The sequence below is a fragment of the Tachypleus tridentatus genome, chromosome 13 (genome assembly GCF_004210375.1).
Source record: "Tachypleus tridentatus isolate NWPU-2018 chromosome 13, ASM421037v1, whole genome shotgun sequence".
Lineage (NCBI taxonomy): Eukaryota > Metazoa > Arthropoda > Merostomata > Xiphosura > Limulidae > Tachypleus > Tachypleus tridentatus.
Window position 1 is genome coordinate 143,951,197 of NC_134837.1, and position 22,513 is coordinate 143,973,709.

At 31.5% G+C, this 22,513-nt stretch overlaps 1 protein-coding gene across 1 annotated transcript; it reads right to left on the minus strand.

The window, feature by feature from the left end:
• Positions 1–1,517: 1,517 nt before the first annotated feature.
• On the minus strand, positions 1,518–19,413 carry LOC143237061 (uncharacterized). The gene is made up of 3 exons (XM_076475893.1): positions 19,270–19,413; positions 8,529–8,648; positions 1,518–2,483 (listed from the first exon to the last, which is right to left on the minus strand). The coding sequence occupies exons 2-3, from the start codon at positions 8,614–8,616 to the stop codon at positions 1,849–1,851; spliced, it is 723 nt and encodes a 240-aa protein (XP_076332008.1). The 5' UTR covers positions 8,617–8,648; positions 19,270–19,413; the 3' UTR covers positions 1,518–1,848.
• Between the last annotated feature and the right edge of the window lie 3,100 nt (positions 19,414–22,513).

Here is a 22,513-nt window from a genome sequence, read left to right on the forward strand (position 1 = left end):
TGGGAATTTTATACAAAAAGTAAACATTTTTTTAGTAAATTGGATATATTCTAAACTCAATGTTAAAATACGTCCTCCTTTTACATTTTCTTTATTGATACAACTCACTTTAATAACTTGCATTCGTGGGTATATCATGTTTTTCAACCGATTAATTAATACTACAAAAGTGTGAAAAAATGTTAAACATATGTTGATGTTTTAATGTAGTCACATCAGAAAGTAAGTGTGATGTGAGGAGAGAAATGAAGTTTCGAATTATTATCATTTGATATAAGAATAATGTAATTTACTAATACTCTCGTCTGCACGTTTTGAGTATGCTTAGGTCTCAAATGATTCTTGAACTACAGACACATTGAAACCAATTAATATTAAATATTCACTATTTGATCCTTTAATTTTGCTCATGGGCAAAAAAAGCTAGAAAAATACAACATTTAGAAAAGAAACGAAGTTCTCCATAAATCATATTTGTTTAAGTTAAAGCACTAAAGTTAAACACGTTAATTACTGTTATACTTTAATTACTTTTGGAATCATTATAAATACATAAAGCACAGTTTTACCATATTAAAGTGGCCCTTAATATAAGTGACTATGTCGTGACTAGTAGAAGGTACTTATGTGACGTAGAATAAAAGTAATGATTTTATTTGTTACAATACAGCAGCATGTTGACCGGTGTAAGCTTTAAGAATGAAGACAAGCAGCAAGTGGAATATTAGGTATTATTGGCTTTAAAACTGAAAAGGATGGCTCTAAGTAGCAGAAAGGGTATATTGAGTTGTACCTACTTTAAGAACGAGAGTATGGCTGTAAGTAGTAATAACAAATGCATTACGACTGAGAGGGGCGATTGACTCTTTCTTGTGCTTCTTTTTTTAAACAAAATGGATTAAACTCCATCCGCAATTACACAGTTTCGTGATGAAAAGAAACCCACTTGAAGTAAAAATGTATATCAGGACGGCTGGTATGAGTATGAATACTTTTACTAATAAAGTAGAGAACAACGTTTTGACCTTCTTTTGTCATATTCAGGTTTACCTGAGATACATTGTTACACACGTTACTTGCTACAAATGTTATAACTATCAAAATCTGTCATTAACTTTTCACGCCCTAAAAAAAAACACAATAAAAACATTTCAAAAAGGAAAGGACGTACAACCGTTTCGTTATATTCTGAGGGAGTTATTGTTCAAAACTTTAAATTTAAAATTATTTTCAGTCTCCTACGAAGATTTTGTAGTTAGATATAATTAGATAAATTGGATACTTTTTAATTTCAGAATGATAATAATCATCATATATGTTGCTATAATTAATAATAAGTGACACCATGAACGCGTACTAACTATATATTTTAGTTATTTTAGGCAAAGCATTACTACCTTATTGCTTTTAGATATTTAACTAAGTTAAATTAATTCAGTATTTATGACAGAAATATCACGTATCAAACAAACGAAAACTCTGTTTTGTTATAAATCAGAATATTCCACAAGAACCTCTAATAGTTGCAGTCTAATATTTATTTTCGTTACACATAATATACATTCTCATGAAGATAGTATCTTATTTCACAAAACTCCAATCTTTTATTTTTCACAATTATATATGTACGTTAATGAAAGTTCCAAGTAATGTAAAACCTAAATAACTTTAGTGTAATTTAAATATATTATCTGTAGTTATATTAGACAAATATTTTGGGACTTGGAAAATTGTTCTTCAAAAATTATTTCATCTGTAAGAAGTATTGTTATTATTATATTAATACATTTCTCATTGCTGTAAATATTCATACGTATATATATAAATATGACGAAACCGATGTCGATATCATTTACCAGGTCCTCCTAAAAACTCAGAGCCCTTTGGTTCATGGTATTTGATAAAACTAAAACCATCTCTTTTTCCTGGACCTCCTAGAAACTCCGACAAGCGTTTTGTGACACTATGTGCATGTTGAGAACTGTCTGTTTCAGTCTCTGAAGGACTGTTGATATTACGTTTCCCAGGCCCACCAAGAAACTCTGAAAATCGCTTTCCAGGTCCACCAAGGAACTCTGAATAACGCTTTTCAGATCCTTCAAGGAATTCCGAAAATCTTTTACCAGCTCCACCAAGAAACTCGGAAAATCGTTTTCCGGGTCCACCAAGAAATTCTGAAAAGCGTTTTCCGGGTCCACCGAGAAATTCAGAGAAACGTTTGGATGTTTGTGTATCCTGTGGTAAAGTTTCTAGAGATCTTTTTCCTGGTCCGCCGAGAAATTCTGACAGTCGCTTTAGTCTATCACCGTTCTTGAAATGATATTCAACAATACGCTTCCCTGGCCCTCCCAAGAATTCGGAATATCTTTTTCCAGGTCCTCCCAGGAATTCTGAAAAACGTTTCTGGTAACCAACGTTATCTCCATGATAGTGCATTTTAGGGTATTGGCCGAGAAGTAAGGGAGTAAAATCATCCATCTCATCTGTGATTATACAAGTAAACACCAATACACGTGAAAAATATTTTGATAATATACAATGAAGACGAACACACTTCATAATTTCAATATAAACCAATACACCATACTATATCAACATAAATAATCTTTAATTAGTTGTATGTGATTATTAATCGCGGACCATCAGGATTATTGATTTCTTTTGCTGTTATGATAATATTTTATATAAGCCTGCAGTAGTACAGTGGTATGTCTGCGGGCTTACAAAGCTAGAAATCAGTAGTGAGCAGAGCACATATAGCCCCTTGTACAGTTTTGCGCCTCTCTACAAACAAACAAATAAACCTGTTTACTATGTTTTGCATTGTTAAACCTATTTGTAAGATGTTGGGATAATTCTCGGTACACTTTTGAATCATATGATTTATTTAGCCTGAGTTCAGTTTCTCTGAAATAGTTCCAGTTCTAATACTTCCGTTTTAAAATCGTCCCTTTGATTTAAATATTGACATTTTATTTAGCCGCACATTGCCAAACGGCCGGTATGCTCAGACTGTGAATCAAAGGTGCGTCATAAATATCAAGATCGGATCTCACTAGTCGGTTTATTAAGAACAGTTTGAGTTAAACGTAGATGCTCTTAACTAGCTGCATTCCACCTAGTTTAAGTAACTATGAGCAGATGATAGTTTTTTTATGCAATTTTGCGCAAATTTTTGAAAGAAGTAGGCATTGTACTACTCATGTTTGCAAACGATGGTTCTAGAAAATTCTGCCCTTAGACTAGATTATAATTGTTAGGATTGCAGTTCATATCAACACTTCATTTTATTGCTGTATTCTAATGTATTCTAAACAGTCTTAGTTCAAGAGGTGTTCATACATATCGAAAAAAATAAAGCTGTTAAGTTTGTTCAATTTTTGAAGTATATTAAATATGTGTTTGTTTTTGAAATTCGTGTTGGTTTGTTGTGAATTTCGCGCAAAGCTACACAAGGCCTACTGCGCTAGCCGTCCCTAATTTAGCAGTGTAAGACTAGAGGAAAGGCAGCTAGTCATCACCACCCCCCCGCCAACACTTGTGTTACTCTTTTACAGACTAATAGTGGGGATTATAACGGCCTCATGGCTATAAGAGCGAACATGTTTGGTATGACGGGGATTCGAACTCGCGACCCTCGGATTACGAGTCGAGTGCCTTAACCACCTGACCTTGCCAAGCCGTTGAAATTCGTGCAAAGCTATATGAAAGCTATCTGTTCTAACCATCTCTAATTTAGCAGGGTAAGATGAGAGGGAAGGAAGCTAATCATCACCATACGACGCCAACTCTTGGGCTACTCTTTTACTAACAAATAATGAGATTGACCGTCATTTATAATCCTTCCCACACACACGACTGTAAGGGAGAGCATGTTTAGTTTGACGGGGATATATGCGTTAAAAACGAATACAACTTTAGTAACCGACAAACACTGAATTATGTGTGAAGTGTCTGATGCGACCAATATAAATTTTCAATATTTTTCAATGTCCAATCAAACAAAAATTTAATCTAAATGTATGCTACTAGTCAAAGAAATTAAGATTTACTTTTCTAAAATATCAACATTTTGGATATATGAAATTTTAATATTATGCTCTTTAAATACACTTAAAGTATGTATATTTAGGGTCTAACGACTCTAACTGTTAACCTTAATAGTTTACGTAAATTAATTAGAAACTTTAAAATGTACTGGTCCTGCTATAATAATTGACACCTTTATTTAGGCATGTCGAATATAATAAGTATTTACATTATTATTGTAAGATAATAATTTGATTTTATGTTACACAAAATATTCAAATATACTTAATTTATATAGCAATGAATGACATATTTTCATTTAATAATACAATAAATAAACCAAATTGACTGAACAGACACTAAAAAAAACATCTTTTTTTGTTTTGCTTACAAAGTTGAAAAAAAATCAAAAGGGCAAATAACAAAGTCAACTAAACTCTTAATTCGTGCCAGATTATGAATTTACCGTTTTCAAGGATTTGCCAGTTTCCTATAACATCTAAAATTAACTACAAACAGCAAGAGAATAATCGTGTCTATTTTCGAAATAAGTTGTCAAGCCTTCAGAAGAATGTTTTTAAAACAAATGTCAAAACTGTATAAACAGAATATCAAAATAACTCGGAACTTCGGAACTTTATGTAAGTACGTTAATTCACAAAGAGTTATATGGTATACTCAATTTCCCTTATGCACCTTCGACCGATTATGAAAATGACTACTGATATGCCTCAGTAACGTATATCTAAGTATATTCGATAGTCCAGTCTTTTTAATAACGTTTCTTTCCTGCCTTTTATTCGGCCAAATGTGCTATAAAATTTTAAACAGTCAAAATAGAAATTGTATTCCAATATTAAGGAACTATTTTGTGACTTATTCTGCTAATCATTATGTTTCGTAACTGAAACTGATAGACCATTCTGACATTCCATTTCCTCAGTATTACTCCCTGTGGAATATCCGATAAAATACTCAAGCACTGCCGCTGAAGATGTTTTTTTTTCGTATTTTCAAGTCTATACTGATTTATACAGATAGTCAGTTTGGAAATGGCCATCTACGGTTACAGGTTATTCACTAGAAAGTGTGCATCGTATTATGCGACGCTTATTTCTTAAAAGAATCTGTTCTTCCTTCTGAACTCCGACAGAAATATGCAATTTAAATTAGTCTTTAACCAGTAAAAACATATCTTATTTGTACAGTGTTACATAACGTAAGTTACATTTATGGTGCTAAGATCAGGGGTTCGATTCCCCTCAATAGACTCAGCAGGTAGCCCGATATGTCTTTGCTATAAGTAAACACACACAAACACATGTATGTATGCTGGTAGTTTAAAATCAGGCATATTCCACAACGTGACATTTAAGTAACTAGTTAATGTTTTGTTTTCACATTTTTCAGTCATATCTGTTTTTGCATTAAGTTGGTACAATTTTCACTGCTTTCAAAAATAGCAATCTCCACTATAAAAACACGTTTAAAACAAACCAACTCAAGACTGTGAATGTGTGTGTTTGTGTGTCTTTTCCTCATAGCAAAGCCACATTGGGCTATCTGCTGAGTCCACCGAAGGGAATCGACCCCCTGATTTTAGTGTTGTAAATCTACCCTTGAATGAAGCTCTTAGAAATTTAAATACCTCATAATTTCTGAGATAATTTAAATTGTTAATCTAACATTTCAGTAGAACGTGGTCATCAATTAGTAGAGAAATAATTTAAAAATAGTAATATACTGAAATTAGTGTTAACAATTATTAACAGTTAACCACAATAGCTCTTCATGGCAAGACTTCGTTAGAAAAAATAAAATAAAATGTTGTCAAAATGTGAAGACTTGAAGGAAATTAGCGATAAACCTTAAAGCGTTTCATTTTGAAATTCATTTTTCGTACACACCGCTAACTCTTCTACAGTTTTATCTCATTAAATAATAGAAACTCGAAACGATATGGTTTACAAATGGCATTTGCAATTAATTTCGTTTATCTGCTTTCGTTACCCCCCTCCTTGTGAGTCAGCGATAAATTTAAGTTCGAAGTTCGATTCCCCGCGGTGACAGTGCACATATTGCTCATTTGGTAGTTTTGTGCTATAAAAGAACACAGTAAGTTTACTTTACCTACCTTAAACACAACCCAGTATTCGAATAGAGAGACAACGATTTGAACTGTTACTATGTTCATTCGTTTTGCTTTTTCTTCCCTTATGGTTGAAAGTATATATCAACAACTTCTTGAATAACCTCGTAGACTGTATTAACTTGCTATCAAATAGAATTAACGTACTTTGAAGTTCGTAATTTTGCGAGCAAATAAAAATAATCTTTAGTATTTTTTCAGAAGTTTTGCATTTTTCCTCTGTGAACTGTAATAAATAATTTGTAAGAAACTGTTTTTTTTATAGTGTAAATTATTATCATGGCTGTTTTTGTCAACACAAACGTTTAAACACATATAATGAAAGAAAAAGTTAACTAGTAAATTTTTTGTAATTTACTCTCACATCTAACACCCGGGTTTAGATACCCGTGGTGGACACAGCACAGATAGCCCATTGTACAGCTTTGTGCTTAATTCTAAACAAATAAACAAACAACTTGTTGTAATTCAAAAAATTACATAATGGTGATTGTGTTACCTGTATGAAAACACAAATAATATTGGTTTGTACTTTTTTAAGATCGATAACGTCATGTTAGTTTAGTAAGTGCATGAGTAGGTGAAAAACTGGATTCTAATAATATTAAAACTTTAAGACTGCTACTTGCGGATGGGTGAGAGCGGGGAAGGGGGATCACGCCCATGTATTACGAAGGTTTCGGTTTTAATTAAACTGATCTTTAATGACTGTGGGCCTGGCATGGCCAAGCGCGTAAGGCGTGCGACTCGTAATCCGAGGGTCGCGGGTTCGTACCAGCGTCGCGCCAAACATGCTCGCCCTCCCAGCCGTGGGGGCGTTATAATGTGACGGTCAATCCCACTATTCGTTGGTAAAAGAGTAGCCCAAGAGTTGGCAGTGGGTGGTGATGACTAGCTGCCTTCCCTCTAGTCTTACACTGCTAAATTAGGGACGGCTCGGTGCAGTGGGCTAACAACCTACTCACTTAAATACTTCTTGAAGAATCCGCAAGCGATTGCGGCCCTATGTTCCTAGATGGAATCTAATGGTGATAACTAACTTAATGACTGTGGTCTAGTTACAAATCTAATGAAATGATAACATTTTAGCGCGAAAATATGGGAAAATGATATGGACGAGTTTGTTACTATGACAACATCTAACAGCTCCATTGTCCAAACGTCATTGTATTTATATATTTTTCCATTGTAACGTAAGCAAAAAAAAATAATACAACAGTCAAAATATAGTTGGTGTATTTGTAAACTTTTAATTTACGAGAGTTTTTTGGCATATATATATATGTCTAAGGTAACATGATGAATTTCAACTTATTGAACGTTTCAATTGCATGTACAAGAACTAGGTAAAATCTTAGTTTCCATTTTTTCCATAGAATATTTAATAATATACATTAAGTAACATAGTTTTATTGACGAGTGTTCTGTTGTTGTTGGTTATTTTTATTAAAATAAATTTAGATAATACATTGGAGTGATTGTTTTTAAAGATCCTGTATTTGAAAGAACAATGTGTCATAAAATAAGTAAAATACGTATATATCTGACTTTCATAATCAACAGTCATAGTATTTCTTCACGGTCCACTATACACCTTTCTCAGGCTACTCGAGGGAGTTCTGGTCTTATTCTCTAAAGGCCTCTGAGTTAGTATTCATGTCTTTGAGGTCTGTCGTATTCTACCGTCAGCTGTTCCATTCATGTTAATATATTGTGTTTTTTTTGTGAAAATTTAACAAATGTCCTGACATTCATTTGTAACCTTTTATAACATAGTCAAAGCTGCTTGGATAGTATATGAAAACAAATTCATTCTGTACCAAAGATAAACAGTCTATTCTTCAGTCCTCCCCATCATTTTATTACTCTCCCTAAATTTCTCTATTCATTGTCTTTATCATCATGCAAATCATTCTTTGTTTGTTCAAAAACTTTACATAGTCATATAAATTAAATCATATCAGTTTCATACAAAGTTAATTTTAACCTCAATGTTCTTGATTTCATAAGATAAAGGTAAGTCCATGTGATATTTCAAATACTTCATCAGCACCAAAAAGTAGCTCCTTCACGTTCTGTAAACGGTTATGGTTTAATTGTGACAGCTGGGATTTTAATGTATTCCTGTTTCATTAAATACTTTCTTGTTAAATCAAATCAGGAAATCAATGGAGACAGAGTGCACTAATTAAGTCAAAACTGTTCCTTCAACATATGGGTAATTGTGAGCGACACCAATCAAAACTACACACTATAATTATGATGCTATATTTTTTTCTCACTTCCTTCTCAAGTTTGTTAAAAGTGAGTGCAATAAACTAGCATGTATTTTAAATAAAGCAAATCTTACTGTTGTTTTTTGCTGTAATTCCATTAGTTGGTGTGGCAATTATCATTCCCCAAACTAATATCCACAGGGCTCCAAGTACAACTGACATTCTACTATCTGTTCTTCAGAAATTAGTCGAATCTGTGGAAGAAAGCAGCGCAGATAACTAAACTTTATATAAAAAAATAATAAGATTGATGAAATCAGCTATGACTGGAAAAGAAATTTGTTAATGGTATATTCAATTTAGTTTTGTATTTTATTTCCTTAATACATGCTTTCAGTTCACAAATACTTGAGTAAAAGAAATATGTAAAGACATCTTAAAAATAATGCCTACATGAGAGTATATATTTATACATATAAATACAGATTTAAATATAAATCATTTCTTATTATCAAATATTAATACACATCTAATATTCTATGTATAATATACCAGAGAAATACATATGTAGAGAGAAAAACTGATTATCTTAATTGTAAACATTGTCCAAAAACTACTATAACAGTACGGAGCTTGTTTTCGTTTGAGCAAAATTCAAACCACAAAATCATGTATTTTCAAATTTACCGGTTCGAAAGTTCTTTGAGCGATGTAGACACATCGTCATTAAAGAGAGGGTCAGGCTGAACATTAATTATGAAACCACAAAAGATATGTTGAAGCATTATACTTTAGATAATAAAATGTTTTTGCTTTGCAAAAGTAACTGAAGTTCCACATATATATATATATTAACATGCTTACGTTAAAAACAATCGTACCACAATACAAATTTGAATAAACAACGATAATAGCAAATATAATTTTAAGGTTTTTTAATTAGAAGTTTCTAGTGGAAGCTGAAAAGGCGCGAATACATTGATCCTGAGTTAATACTTTACATTAAAAATGAAAAGTGTATGTGTAAATTGTCGTTTTAAATTTAATAATGTATTAATACTCTACGAGGAAATCAATGGATTAATGCTTGAATATTCAATTTTTTTTGTTAATTTTTGCCATAAGTTCACATTAATTCAGTATCAGATGTTAATTCCAGTTCATAGGCCCGGCATGGCCAGGTTGTTAAGTCACTCGACTTGTAATCTGAGGGTCGCAGATTCGCATACCCGTCACACCAAACATGCTCGCCTTTTCAGCCGTGGGGGCATCATAATGTGACGGTCAATACCATTATTCGTTGGTAAAAGAGAAGCCCAACTCGAGTAGCTTTGCGCGAAATTCAAAACAAACAATTCCAGTTCACTGTTTTCTATCACATTTAACAGTGTAAAACATTCTAATTTTAATAGGGTATTTATCCCACATCAAAACATAATCACATTGAAATGGTGAATGAGGTATTTAAATTGTAAATTAATAAACTAAAGTTTGAAAGACATTATTCAAATTAATAACGAATTATTCTGTTTACTTTGTACGTCAGTAATGCCGAATCTTACGTCCTGTACTTGTATATTCCATTTTTGATTGACTTACTTTTCCAAATGGTTCAAATTTGCTTTGTTGGTATTTTGTCTTTGTAAGTTATTACATTTAGAGAAGATATCTATCTATCTAGGTATAGTTGCATGCAATAACGTGTGGAGACAAGCTACAAGAAACAGGGCCATTTAAAGATTTACTTTTCCAAATGAAGGCTTAAAAGTGTTTTCTGAACATCTTTAAAATTCAGAGGTAACTGTGATAATAAACAGGCTAACATTACATCCCATTTTCTATTAAAAGTTATAAAATGTCGTCCTAATTACAGTTTGACACCTACAGAAGTTTGTGACAAGTCTTAAAGTAATAAAGTAAGTAAATCATAACTTTTGTTGTTGTTTTGTTAAATCCATTTTCTAAAACTGGTACCTTGTTACAATATCGAATCATTTTCCTAAGTCAATGAGAAATTATGGAAATCTTCATTAGGTGACAATAAACTAGATATAATGACACTTAAGAGATAAACAATGGTCAACGTTAATACCGTGAATGCTAGAGTAAGATAATTTACTCCAAAAATAATTGCTGTTTCGGCTCACTTTGACTTACATTAGTTTTCAACATTTATTTCAAAAAGAAAATATGGATCCATTAAATAACAAGGACGAAAGAAGGTCTATAACATAATATCTATGCAAATATACTTCCCATTATAATCCAAGTATTGATCATAATCTTACATGGAGCATTCCAGCATTAGGAGAAAGGTAATACTGAGCTCTTTACTTATAACATACATTAAAACAGGTGAAAGCTATTGAAGAGAAACAATGATTCTTATATAGATACGATCTATCTTGAGTAACCGAAATAACTTGTCTGGTGTATTAATTAAATTTCAGATAGGTACTGTTATTACTACGGCATCAATAAACAAAAGGCTTACAAAATAAGCAGAAAAAAATGAATAAACAGAAGGGCAGAAATCGCTAAATTGTTAGAAGAGTCTTCTCGTTTTCTAACCTTGGCAATTTACAGTATATTTATGAAAAACAAATCCTTTATTTTCTATCTTTCTAAAGAAAAAAACAGATCGGTGATCCTTGAGATACTATAAATTTTGCCAGTAATAGCTGATTTGTTGTTACCAATGCGTGCTGTAGTTTAAAGGGTTATTCGGCAGTTTTACGGGCTTACACTAAAATATTTGGTCTTTATGTTATTGTCTTAAAGTCCTGTCATTATCTTCAACGTATGCGTTACCTGCAGTTTTTTTTGGTTTTTTTTCATTTTTTGTAACAATATATATTATTGAATATCATTTTGCCTTTTGGAAATTTTTCCCTCTTCAAATTCTAATTGTAATATATTAAATGTTTAACGGAAACCTTTGGAATAACGTTAATATATGACTTGATAAATTTATGAAAAATATTGACGAATATTAGAAAAAAGGGAAACAAAAATATCTATTTCCAGTTTGTACACAACAACTCTGAGCTTGTTACAGGTTTTACAGTTACCTATTTTACATCAACAAAATAATATTTTTTTATTTATTGGGTTGAGGAATAATTCGTGAGCGTTTTTTCAAGTTAAAAAAATATATTCAGAAATGAAACGCTTTCGCAAAATATTTCATGTCATTTGGTAGATAATGTTTTGCTCTAATAGATGGTGTGTTTGATTTTCATATGTCTTTAATTTTTGCTTTCATTTTCAGCTCATTAACTGGAATGTCAAGTGGACAAAATTGAGCATTTTCGACACCATCTACTTTTCGCATTTAATTTCTTGCAATTTCGTTTAAAACAATGCATACTATATACCTAGGTATTACATGAAATAAAGTATCATAATAAATGTTTTGGATGTAATGTGTTCATGCATTGAAGTATTGTATAGTCTTGCATGTAATGCTTGAATGAAATTATTTAAAAACGCTCACGAATTATTCCTCAACCTAATACATACATATATATATATATATTATGTTTAAACATCAACATATAAGTTCGATAACTAATATAATTCCTTTACTTTACAAGAAAACACACGTGGTTGCAGTTACACATAACTATATTGTCCGTTTGTTTTAAGAAAAGTAACTTAAAGGGGCAAAACGATATCTTAAAAATCCAGTTTCCTGCAGAAGAAAAGCTTAGAAGGACTACATCATGTGATATATTATTTATCATTGTAAAATATATTAAGTAAATATTTTGTTGAAGGATGGGATAAATATTACTATAAGTTTGTTTGTTTGTTTGTTTTTAGAATTTCGCATAAAGCTACTCGAGGGCTATCTGTGCTAGCCGTCCCTAATTTAGTAGTGTAAAACTAGAGGGAAGGCAGCTAGTCATCACCACCCACCGCCTACTCTTGGTCTACTCTTTTACCAACGAATAGTGGGATTCACCGTGACATTATAACGCTCCACGGCTGAAAGGGGCGTGATTTGTGAATAATATTAAATCTAACAATATTTTAAAACCAACTTGCTGATGTTTGCAGTTAAAAGAACTCGATTTTAGAGAAAATCAAAAACAAATCGCATTCATTATTGTTTTTAGTTCAACGTTGACACAAAGGTAGGTCTGAGGTCTTATAAATCTAAATGTTGGGTTTCAATCCTTGCAGTGGATAATAGAGAGGTAGCCCGTTGTTTATTTTGTATTATTAACAACAAATAATCAGTTTTTTTAATTAGTGTGGTGTTTATGAATTTTAAATGTCAGTAATGTTGCAACTTAAATAAGATTAAAGATATCGTAAAACATCTGCAAAAAACTACCATTAAATGATTTGTGTTAAAGTAATACCGTTTCTAATACACATTAAAGGTTAGGTTAGAATTTATTTTTTAAACAATCTTTCATCTTTGAACTAGAGAAAGAGATGTTTTAGTTAAAATAAAGAACGAGAAATATTTTATCTTTTAATTTCACAAAAAAATACGATTATTGATGTTTCCATGTATTATTAAAATGAACAAAATGAAGACTATGGTTGTAGTGGCTTGATAATTGTTTATGACAAATTTAATTACGAGCAAGACATTTTAGTATTTGTACGCAAGTCATTTCCCTAAAATCCTCCCGCTGGTAAAGCGGTAAGACTACGGATTTATAACGCTAAAATCACAAGAGTTGGCGGCTGGTGGTGGGTTTGCTTTTCCTTCTATTCTATCAATTCTAAATTAGGGACCTCATTCGACTCAGTAGATGTCCTGCTGTGACTTTGCTATCACTTTTTTGTGCAAATAAAAACAAAATTTTAGTATTGATAACAGCGTGATTTCTTATAATTAAGACAATAAGTTGTAACAGTTAATCTTCATTTTATTATGGCCGTTTGTACTCAGTCCTTTAAAATTATAAAACTGAGGGGAGATAAGGAAAGGCTGCAGAAATTTGATTCCCTATCTTAAATTTGAGCTGAAAAAAATTATTTTTTAAACAATCTTTCATCTTTGAACTAGAGAAAGAGATGTTTTAGTTAAAATAAAGAACGAGAAATATTTTATCTTTTAATTTCACAAAAAAATACGATTATTGATGTTTATATTTTGTTCCTAAAATCCTCCCGCTGGTAAAGCGGTAAGACTACGGATTTATAACGCTAAAATCAGGGGTTTGCTTCCCCTCATTGGACTCAGTAGATGTCCTGCTGTGACTTTGCTATAAAAAAACGCACATTATTGTAAAACTTTTATTTCGTATTTTTGTTTTGTGTATAGTAAATAAAGACCATAATTTATTAAAGAAGAACTTTAACATCCACACCGAAATATACATATATATATAAATTATATTAATATTTAATTACAAAGTGAAACGAAATACATTAAATCTGACTACAAAACATCAAGAGGGGTTATTTGTTTATTCACAATTAAGTACAAAGTTACACGGTGGGCTCTTTTCTCTCCTCACCTCGGAGTTTTACGCTATTTGAAAGTTGTATTTTATAGTTTCATTAATATAGCTTTATTAAAAGTGAGATTGACCGTATTTTATAACATCTCCACGGCTGAAAGAGCGAGCATGTTTGGTGTGTTATTATAGTCAAAACTTTTAATAAACCTATATAATATATATTTACTTTCGTTAATTTTCATTATGAGGACTATTTTGGATTGAAAGTTCAGTATATGAATTACTGACTAACCGAAATCCTCTAAACCGGCCGAATTCCATATAATATTTTTAGGCTTACGGACAATAATATCACAAAAGCGAGTGTTACTGCTGATGTACCGATGCATTCTAATCACTATAAGTAGAAACGACATACAACATTATGTATGTTTATTACTGAGTTACGTTTAAAGTTGGTAATTTGCTTTGATCAGAAGGTAATGATAATTATCAAAGTTACAAGGTGCTCCGACTTCATCAGTATTCAACTTACACAAGCTAGAAGAGGTAATTTTAGGAATATAATTAATTATGAGATATGTTTAATTTTTATCAGTTTAAAAAAAGAAACTTCACATATTGAGCCTAAAGAGTTCTCATAATTATCTGACGTTATTGTCGTCAGAGTTATGCTTCATAATTATCAGCTATAGACGTTTGAAAGTAAACTTTGTTTTAAATTTATAATATAAATTTTTGTAGAAACTTCAGAGTCCTTTATTCACTTTTAAAATGAAGTAAATTTATTACTAAATTGAAGAGCAGCTTGTTGTTTGATAAAGTTTATTTCGGATATTCGCGCTAAACTACTAAAATGTTATATGAACTAGGGTACTGTAATTTTTAACAGATAGATAACAGAGAAAGTAACTACTCAACAGAACACATCGCCAGTTTCTGGGACATTCTAGTGAATAATAAAATTTAACCATTTCTCTTATAACATACCTACAGGTGTAAAGAAACGGAACGTGATTTTGTGGTAAAGGGGTATGATCCATGGGCCCTCGAATTAGTTTGTTTCGTTTTGAATTTCGAGCAAAGTTACACAAGGACTATCTGCGCTAGCCGTCCCTAATTTAGCAGTGTAAGACTAGAGAGAAGGCAGCTAGTCATCATCACCTACCGCCAACTGTTGAGCTACTCTTTTACCAACGAATAGTGGGATTGACCGTAACTTTATAACGTCCCCACGGCTGAAAAGGCAAGCATGTTTGGTGCGACGGGGATTCGAACTCGCGACTCTCAGACTACGAGTCGAGTGCTTTAATAACATTGTCATGTCTGATTTTCTCGAATTCGTAAACTGTCTCTTTCTAATATAATAAAGAATGTAAGTATGATAAAAATATGAGGACATCTAAAAAGTCCTTTATTTGATAAGAAACATAACATTTCATTTATATTTTTCTAAACTAAATAACTATAAAATTACCGGAAACTATGTATTTTTTAAAAAATCTAACTGTTGAACTATTGTACTTATTTTAATATTAACCGTGAACCATGAATACCTACTCATTTCAGAGTAATATGAAAAATACTTCTGAGTAGCTTAAAGTATTTAATAAAATCTAACGTGTACACAAAAATACATTTGTTTGGGTTGCCTGCGAGCCAATGTTATTCATTAGTAAACAGACATTGTTAGTGCGCTGGACTCACAATTGGTGTATCGCGAATATGAATCCTTGTCCCACCAAACATGCTCATCCTTTCAGCCTTGGGGCGTTATAAGTGACATTCAGTCCCATTATTCATTAGTAAAAGAGTAACCCAAGAGTTGGCGGTGGGTGGTGATGAGTAGCTGCCTTCCATCTAGTCTAACACTGCTAAATTAAGAATGGCGAGATTATCTGTGCTGTGCGTATCGCTGGGATCGAGTTCCTAACTTTAGTGGTATAATCTTTCAAACTTACAACAGACCTGTAAGATACGAAACTTCTATTTTCAGGCTAGTAAATACGTTATGAGTAATTTCTAACGTATTAAAGTCTTACAAGGGTTCGTCGTTCATTTGTTTAAGAAATATTTGACGTTAAAGAATTAAATTACACTCATTAAATTGCATTTATCTTTCTTTATAAAACTAGAATTTTTTTAAGTGGTCACCAAACTTTAAATGTTTTGAAAGTGAAAACTGCACTAAACATTAGAGTTGAACTTTCATCAAATGCTGAGAACTTTGTGTTCTCTCGGTCTTCTCTTTGTTGGTCGTTCAAGGACAGACTTTTTAATTTTATCTTTTCATGTCCAATCAACTAAGCTGCCTTTGGTAACATATACAACGTTCTTAAATTTTAAACTATTTTAAACTAACATTTTGTAACTGGAAACCGTACTGTTTAACATTGCATCCATTTTTCTAAAATTAAAAGAATAAAAACTGATTCGACTTTATATTAGTCACTTATTTTAACACAAGCTTTCACTAGCAAAACTGTAATTTATAAGACTTCACAATAGCACCAAAAGTTTAACATTTTCATTCAATACAATACAGCGTTTTGTTAATTCCTCAGTATATACGTTTTCACTGGTCTTTCATATAATCATTTATCATGAAATCAGTCCTTTGTTCTGACTAGTTATTACAGTATAAATTCTACATTATTTCTTTATATTTTCCCAAATTATTAAGTGCCACATATTACATAATTTTTATAAATTAGCATAGTAAGAAACTCCATTAAGAACCTTGCATAAATGATACTATTCAGCAGAAAATGCATAATTTGTTAGCTAGCTGTTATATCATTGTTTTATTCGTGTTATGATGAGACAATTCCTAGTAAATTGAATCCCTTTTCCTAAGTTAGTTATTTTTCTTATACTTATAGATTATACTTGAGAATCTTAATCTCCACAGATCAAATTATTAATGTTTTACTAGGATCGTTTGACGATGAACTTGTTGTTTAACCACGAGAGTGTTGAATAAATCCTGTATTTATAGGTACTTCAATTTATAGAATTATTTTTATTGGGACAAACTTTCGACTTAAATCGTGTCAGTTTGAACTTCACATGACATGATACAATCTTAAACACCAAAGTACAAATCTGTAACTAGCTTCAAAAACTAGCGACAAAGGTTTAGTCAAGTAGCTTAGTTCTAATTCTGTACATTTTTAGTCTTATTCCGTTTTTCAATAAAGATAAGTAGTCTGAACTATAAAAAAGGCATGATAAGATTAAAGAGTTGTTGTTTTTCTAAAATCAACAAATATCTCAAAATTTACCTAATCATGCTCTATGAATCTCGTTTTGTTGTAAACAGGATGTACTGTATTCGAGCTTGCCCTAGAAAGATAGGCCCGTATCTTGGACAGATTTTAGCATTTAAAACTTTCGACTACTCTACCAATGAGTAAAAATCAAAGAACAAACAGATATTTATGGAAATATATTGAATTTTAAACAATCCAGATATTTGTGTTGAAAACAATAAGTGGTGCATTTAATAGTGTATAAATAGAAGTAAACTAAGGTACAATGTATGAGAAAAAATAGCATACACCACGCTAAGAGCTTATTTCTAGTAGGTAGGACTCACACAGTATTGTTGATACTTCGCTTATCAGAACTAGTAGGTAGGACCCACACAGTATTGTTGATACTTTGCTTATCAGAACTAGTAGGTAGAACCCACACAGTATTGTTGATACTTCGCTTATCAGAACTAGTAGGTAGAACCCACACAGTATTGATGATACTTCGCTTATCAGAACTGGTAGGTAGGACCCATACAGCATTGATGATACTTCGCTTATCAGAACTGGTAGGTAAAACCCACACAGCATTGATGATACTTTGCTTATCCTAACTGGTAGGTAGAACCCACACAGTATTGATGATACTTCGCTTATCAGAACACTGTAAAACACTCATTTCGTCTTAAAACTCTATTTCACGCACTTACAAAATTATTGTAAAGATAATTATAATTTATCAGTTTTCATAAAATGTGTCACTTACACAAATATATAGGATTTTCACGACTTATTGTTCAAAATAATGAAACTCAAGAGGTAAAATAAGCATATTCCAGAAATAAAAATAACCAAACAAATAGAGAAAGGGTTTAATACTATTATTGTTATATTAAGTGAATTTGTTATGTGAAACCATTAAGTCTAGTAATCTACTTTTAGAGCAACATTAAGTACTAAGTGTTTACTTAACAAAGCAAAACGATTAAACCTCATAATCTGTCTTTTGAGCAACTTTAACCATTAAGTGCCTGCTTAACGAAGTAAAATGATTCAACCACATAATCTGCCTTCAAAGCCGCATTAAATGTCTGCTTAATGAAACAAAACAATATAACCTCGTAATCTGCCTTCAGAGCAACATTACGAGCAATATATATACTTAGTGAAGAAAAACATTAGCAAAAACTCCAAGACTCAAGTAAATAAGCCTAAAATTCTTTATGAAAATATAATAACTGAGAAGCTTTTATCCTACGCCGTGAAAATATAAAATGTTGATATTGTTGCGTCGTGCCTAAGCATATTTCTAATAATTATGCACGTTTTTAAAACCTTAACTAGTCACTCGCTAGGCCTTTTGAACTAAAAGTTTACAAAAATAAAGTATTTTGATTATTTATTTTATACATAAAATACTTTAGTTAATTATCAAGTATACAAATTCGAAAAGTATTCAAATAAGTTTAACGTTTTATAGTAATTCTGTAACATAAACCTTTATGAATTACTCAGTGCAATAATAAGTCTTCCCCTTTTCATTTGTCACAAAAAATCAGTTACTATTACTAGGTATTTCGAATGATAAAAAGTTTACAATTAATCTGCCTATTTAAAAATTTGCCATGAATATTTCTTTCAATAACAAACTTTCTTCAATCTAGAATTACAACACAAAATTTCTCTTCTCAATAAACACAACTTAAATAACACTACAGATTTAATATCTTATAAACATTTCCTTAACATGAAATGCTGAAAACGCTGGTCAGTTTCTCAGTACAATACAACTCGTCGGTTTCTTGTTATGATATTTTTACTACTGTATTTTATACTTTTATTAGTCATTCAGTGCAAAATAGAAAATTTGTTAACAGTGTATTGTACAAAACTTCTTATTGGGCGTTGAAACTTCAATTGTTGAAATAATAAACGCCTTCTATAAAAATCAGACCGATTTCAATATATTATGTTTTTGTTTCAGATTTAAGTATGTTGCTGTGCTCATATTATACGAACATGCAAATCGCTATTAATAAAATTCTGGTAACATGTATAAGTAATTTCCATAGCTACTGATCTAACGGAACAAAGTTTAAGACCTATTAATGTTACCTAGAAAATAATCAAGTTTTGGGAAAGAAATACATAGTAAATGAAACAAAAACTACTCATTGGATCAAAAACACACTTACCGATGGATTTGTTGGAAAACCAGATTGCTGATCCTTTCCAAAGGAGCTTGTTGTTTTCTTTACAGTGCTTTAAGCTTGTCAAACAGGGTCCAGTTTCGTTGCTTTCCTTCTGATTTGGCTTTGAGACAAATTATTTGTTGCAGTTCATTTTATATATATCATATGACTGCGTAGGCTGCAGGTGCTACGTTCACGCCGCTTGGTGCAAGCGGGAGATGACGTTCTTTCGCTACCTACCAGTAAAAGCCGTTAAAACTTCAGGCCACGCCTCAAACCCATTTCTCAAATGTCCATTTCGACATTCAACAAAGCTAAGGAATAAAAACTCAGGTGATGATCACTCGTTAAAAGAATGCGTTATGTCTTGTAATAATAAATATGTCTTCTATTTTGGAAATCTTTACAGATATAAGGGTTGGATATATTAGCTCTTTTTCCCATATGTACACCGGTCTCACCATATATAAGGTACACTTCTCATAGAATAATTTCAAAATAGGGCAGTGCGAGTACTAGTTTCCTTATAATAACACGGTTTCTATGTCGTAATAGCGAGTGTCTTGTGTATAAGAAAATGCTTATGTTTAACAGCAGTCAAGCAGTTAAAATAGTGGAAACACACTCCTTACGCTACACACACATTTCCTGATATTTTCACACTCATTACTTTTATGAATCTTTTCCTTGAGTTATTAAATAGAGTCGATCGTTTTTATTACAGAATTGTTTTAAAATTAAATCATTTTTGACATTCAGAGACTAACTTTAAAATTCAAATCGACTGAAATACATTGTTAAGTAGTACTTTTTATTTGTTTCATCAACAATGACTTAGGTAATTGCTGTTGCTATCAACATTGAACTGTTTGCCTATAGAAGTAACTGCTAAATATAATACTCAGTAATACAACTACTATCATATCTGAAATACATATTATCTTACCCAAAGTAAACTAGCAAAACATTGCACATCGTTTGAGAAAGCTCAGATAATTTTGAAATGTTTACACAAGAAATACAGACTTCTCATTTTCGACAATTTTCTAAATGATCTAACAATTGATTATTCTCTCTGCTCAGCAAAAACATGATTATCCTGCAAACTAATTATCGAAATAATTATTCACCTTCAACTTTGACAAGTATGATTTTTAATCTTTATTTTGTAAAGTTTACAGATATATTTTGAGCCTTAACTTTAATCAATAATCTTTACATTGATCGAAGAAAAAGAGTTAGATATGTAAAAGTGGTCTCACAGCCTGGTCGTGATCTTATCTACGTGGACTACGATTTTGAATACGGAAATAAGCAAGTTACGTACAATCACAGTTGATTTAAGGTCGCGATGAAACGTAATGTATCAGAACTACAATTTGTCATTTTGTCGGTACGTAGATAATGTGATACCAACGACAAATGATCGACTCTAGGAAGGCTAAGTACAATCCTTTTCGACGTGAAATATTTATATATCACATCATAAAAATGTATTCAGATTGGGTATTTAGAATTTCCAAATTGGCAATATTCCTTTTAGTTAATAGCATTGGAAAACAAAGAAATGTGGATCAACTTTAAGTTCGAGAACCATTAAGAATGAGACCTGCAACAAGTCACACTACGACTGTGGTATGCAATGTGATGCTTCTTGTAACATGCATAACTATAAAAATAACTGAAAACCAAAACGACCACATGCCCTAGTTAACACTATGCATTATAATCAAGAAAAATTATTCTGACAAAATGGCATAACTTACGCGTAATTGAATTGTTGTTATGTCGTATTTGCTCAACAGATTAATATTTCCAGCAGCTAAAAGCCGTTTTTGTACACTAGAGGGTATATGGTAGCATAAAATGTGATAATTCATATAATTTTCATTGATTTTCGTTATTTCTATTTTTGCTCAATTACCTCCCCAAAAATTATTTTTAAATATTTCTATTTTAACTTCTTTCTTTTTAATTTTTGGAATTTTTTTCAGTTCTGTTAAACTGATTAATACTGACCTAAATAAGTTATTTTTATGCAGTACTTTTTTTTTATTAAGAAATAAAACATAACGATTTAGATAGCTACGAATATGGATGACCGGAAAGGGAAGCCATATCGTGTCCACGGATCATGTCATGGACATGAAAATAAAATAATAGAACACTAGCTTTAAACCACTACTTGTGAATCAGTTTCTAAAGATCACTCTATTTACATCATAATATAACCACTATTATACCTTATGGATGAATAATTTGAATATTATGCATTAATTAGATGGAATTTACATTATAATTTATAAAGTAAACTGTCTCTCGTTGAATTTTGTTTACTTTTTAAAATGTAATATAAAATTAACAAAAGTTCTCCAGAGACTGTCAAAAGTGAATTTAAGATTTCGGATGTTTTATCCTTCGACAACGGTACGTCTACGAATTTAAGACGATAAAATCAGGGGTTCGATTGCCCTCGGTAGACACAGCAGATAACCAGATGTGGCTTTGTTATAAGAAAACCACACACATATTTTAGTGTTAACTAGGATTTGATTTGTATTTGTATTTTTATCCGATATACGAGAAGAGATCAGTGAATATATTTTAAAACTACAGTCATGCGAAAATGTTAGGACACCATATGAAAACCTATGTATTTTTGTAACATTTTTAGAAATATAGATATTTAATCTTAATTTCAACAATACTGAGAGATTATAGAAATATCACTAAACAATTAAAACTGAATAAAAGACTTTTCAAGATCTTTTGTAAATGTAATTCTACAAAAATGCATATTCTAATAAACGATAAATGGCTTGGAATAAATAATAAATTAAGAAATTTAGAATGTATCTGCTTCGTAGGTCTGCAACAAGTAAATTAAAACGTAAATAGCTGAAAGTTGTTGACTGTTCTAATTATATGTTAGATAAAAATGGTAACAATGATATAGTTAAGTGTAGCAATGAGTTACTAATATGATTACGTAATTTATTATTATTCGTTTTGTTTAAAATCTAGTATTCGTATACTTATGTAATTATTGGAAATTAATTTTAAACTTCTAAGTGGTAGTCATTACAAGAAGAAATATATGATTTCTCAGGGTCCGGCATGGCCAGGTGGTTAAGACATTCGACTCGTAATTCGAGGGTTGCGGGTTCGAATCCTTGACACACCAAACATGCTCGCCCTTTCAGTCGTGAGGGCGTTATAATGTAACAGTCAATCCCACTATTCGTTT

Bases quoted from the DNA above. Each gene is read 5' to 3' on its own strand.
- LOC143237061 (XM_076475893.1), bottom strand. From the start codon at position 8,616: ATGTCAGTTGTACTTGGAGCCCTGTGGATATTAGTTTGGGGAATGATA. The intron at 2,484-8,528 runs GTAAGATTTGCT...GTATAATCACAG, and splicing joins AATTACAGCAAAAAACAACA to ATGAGATGGATGATTTTACT.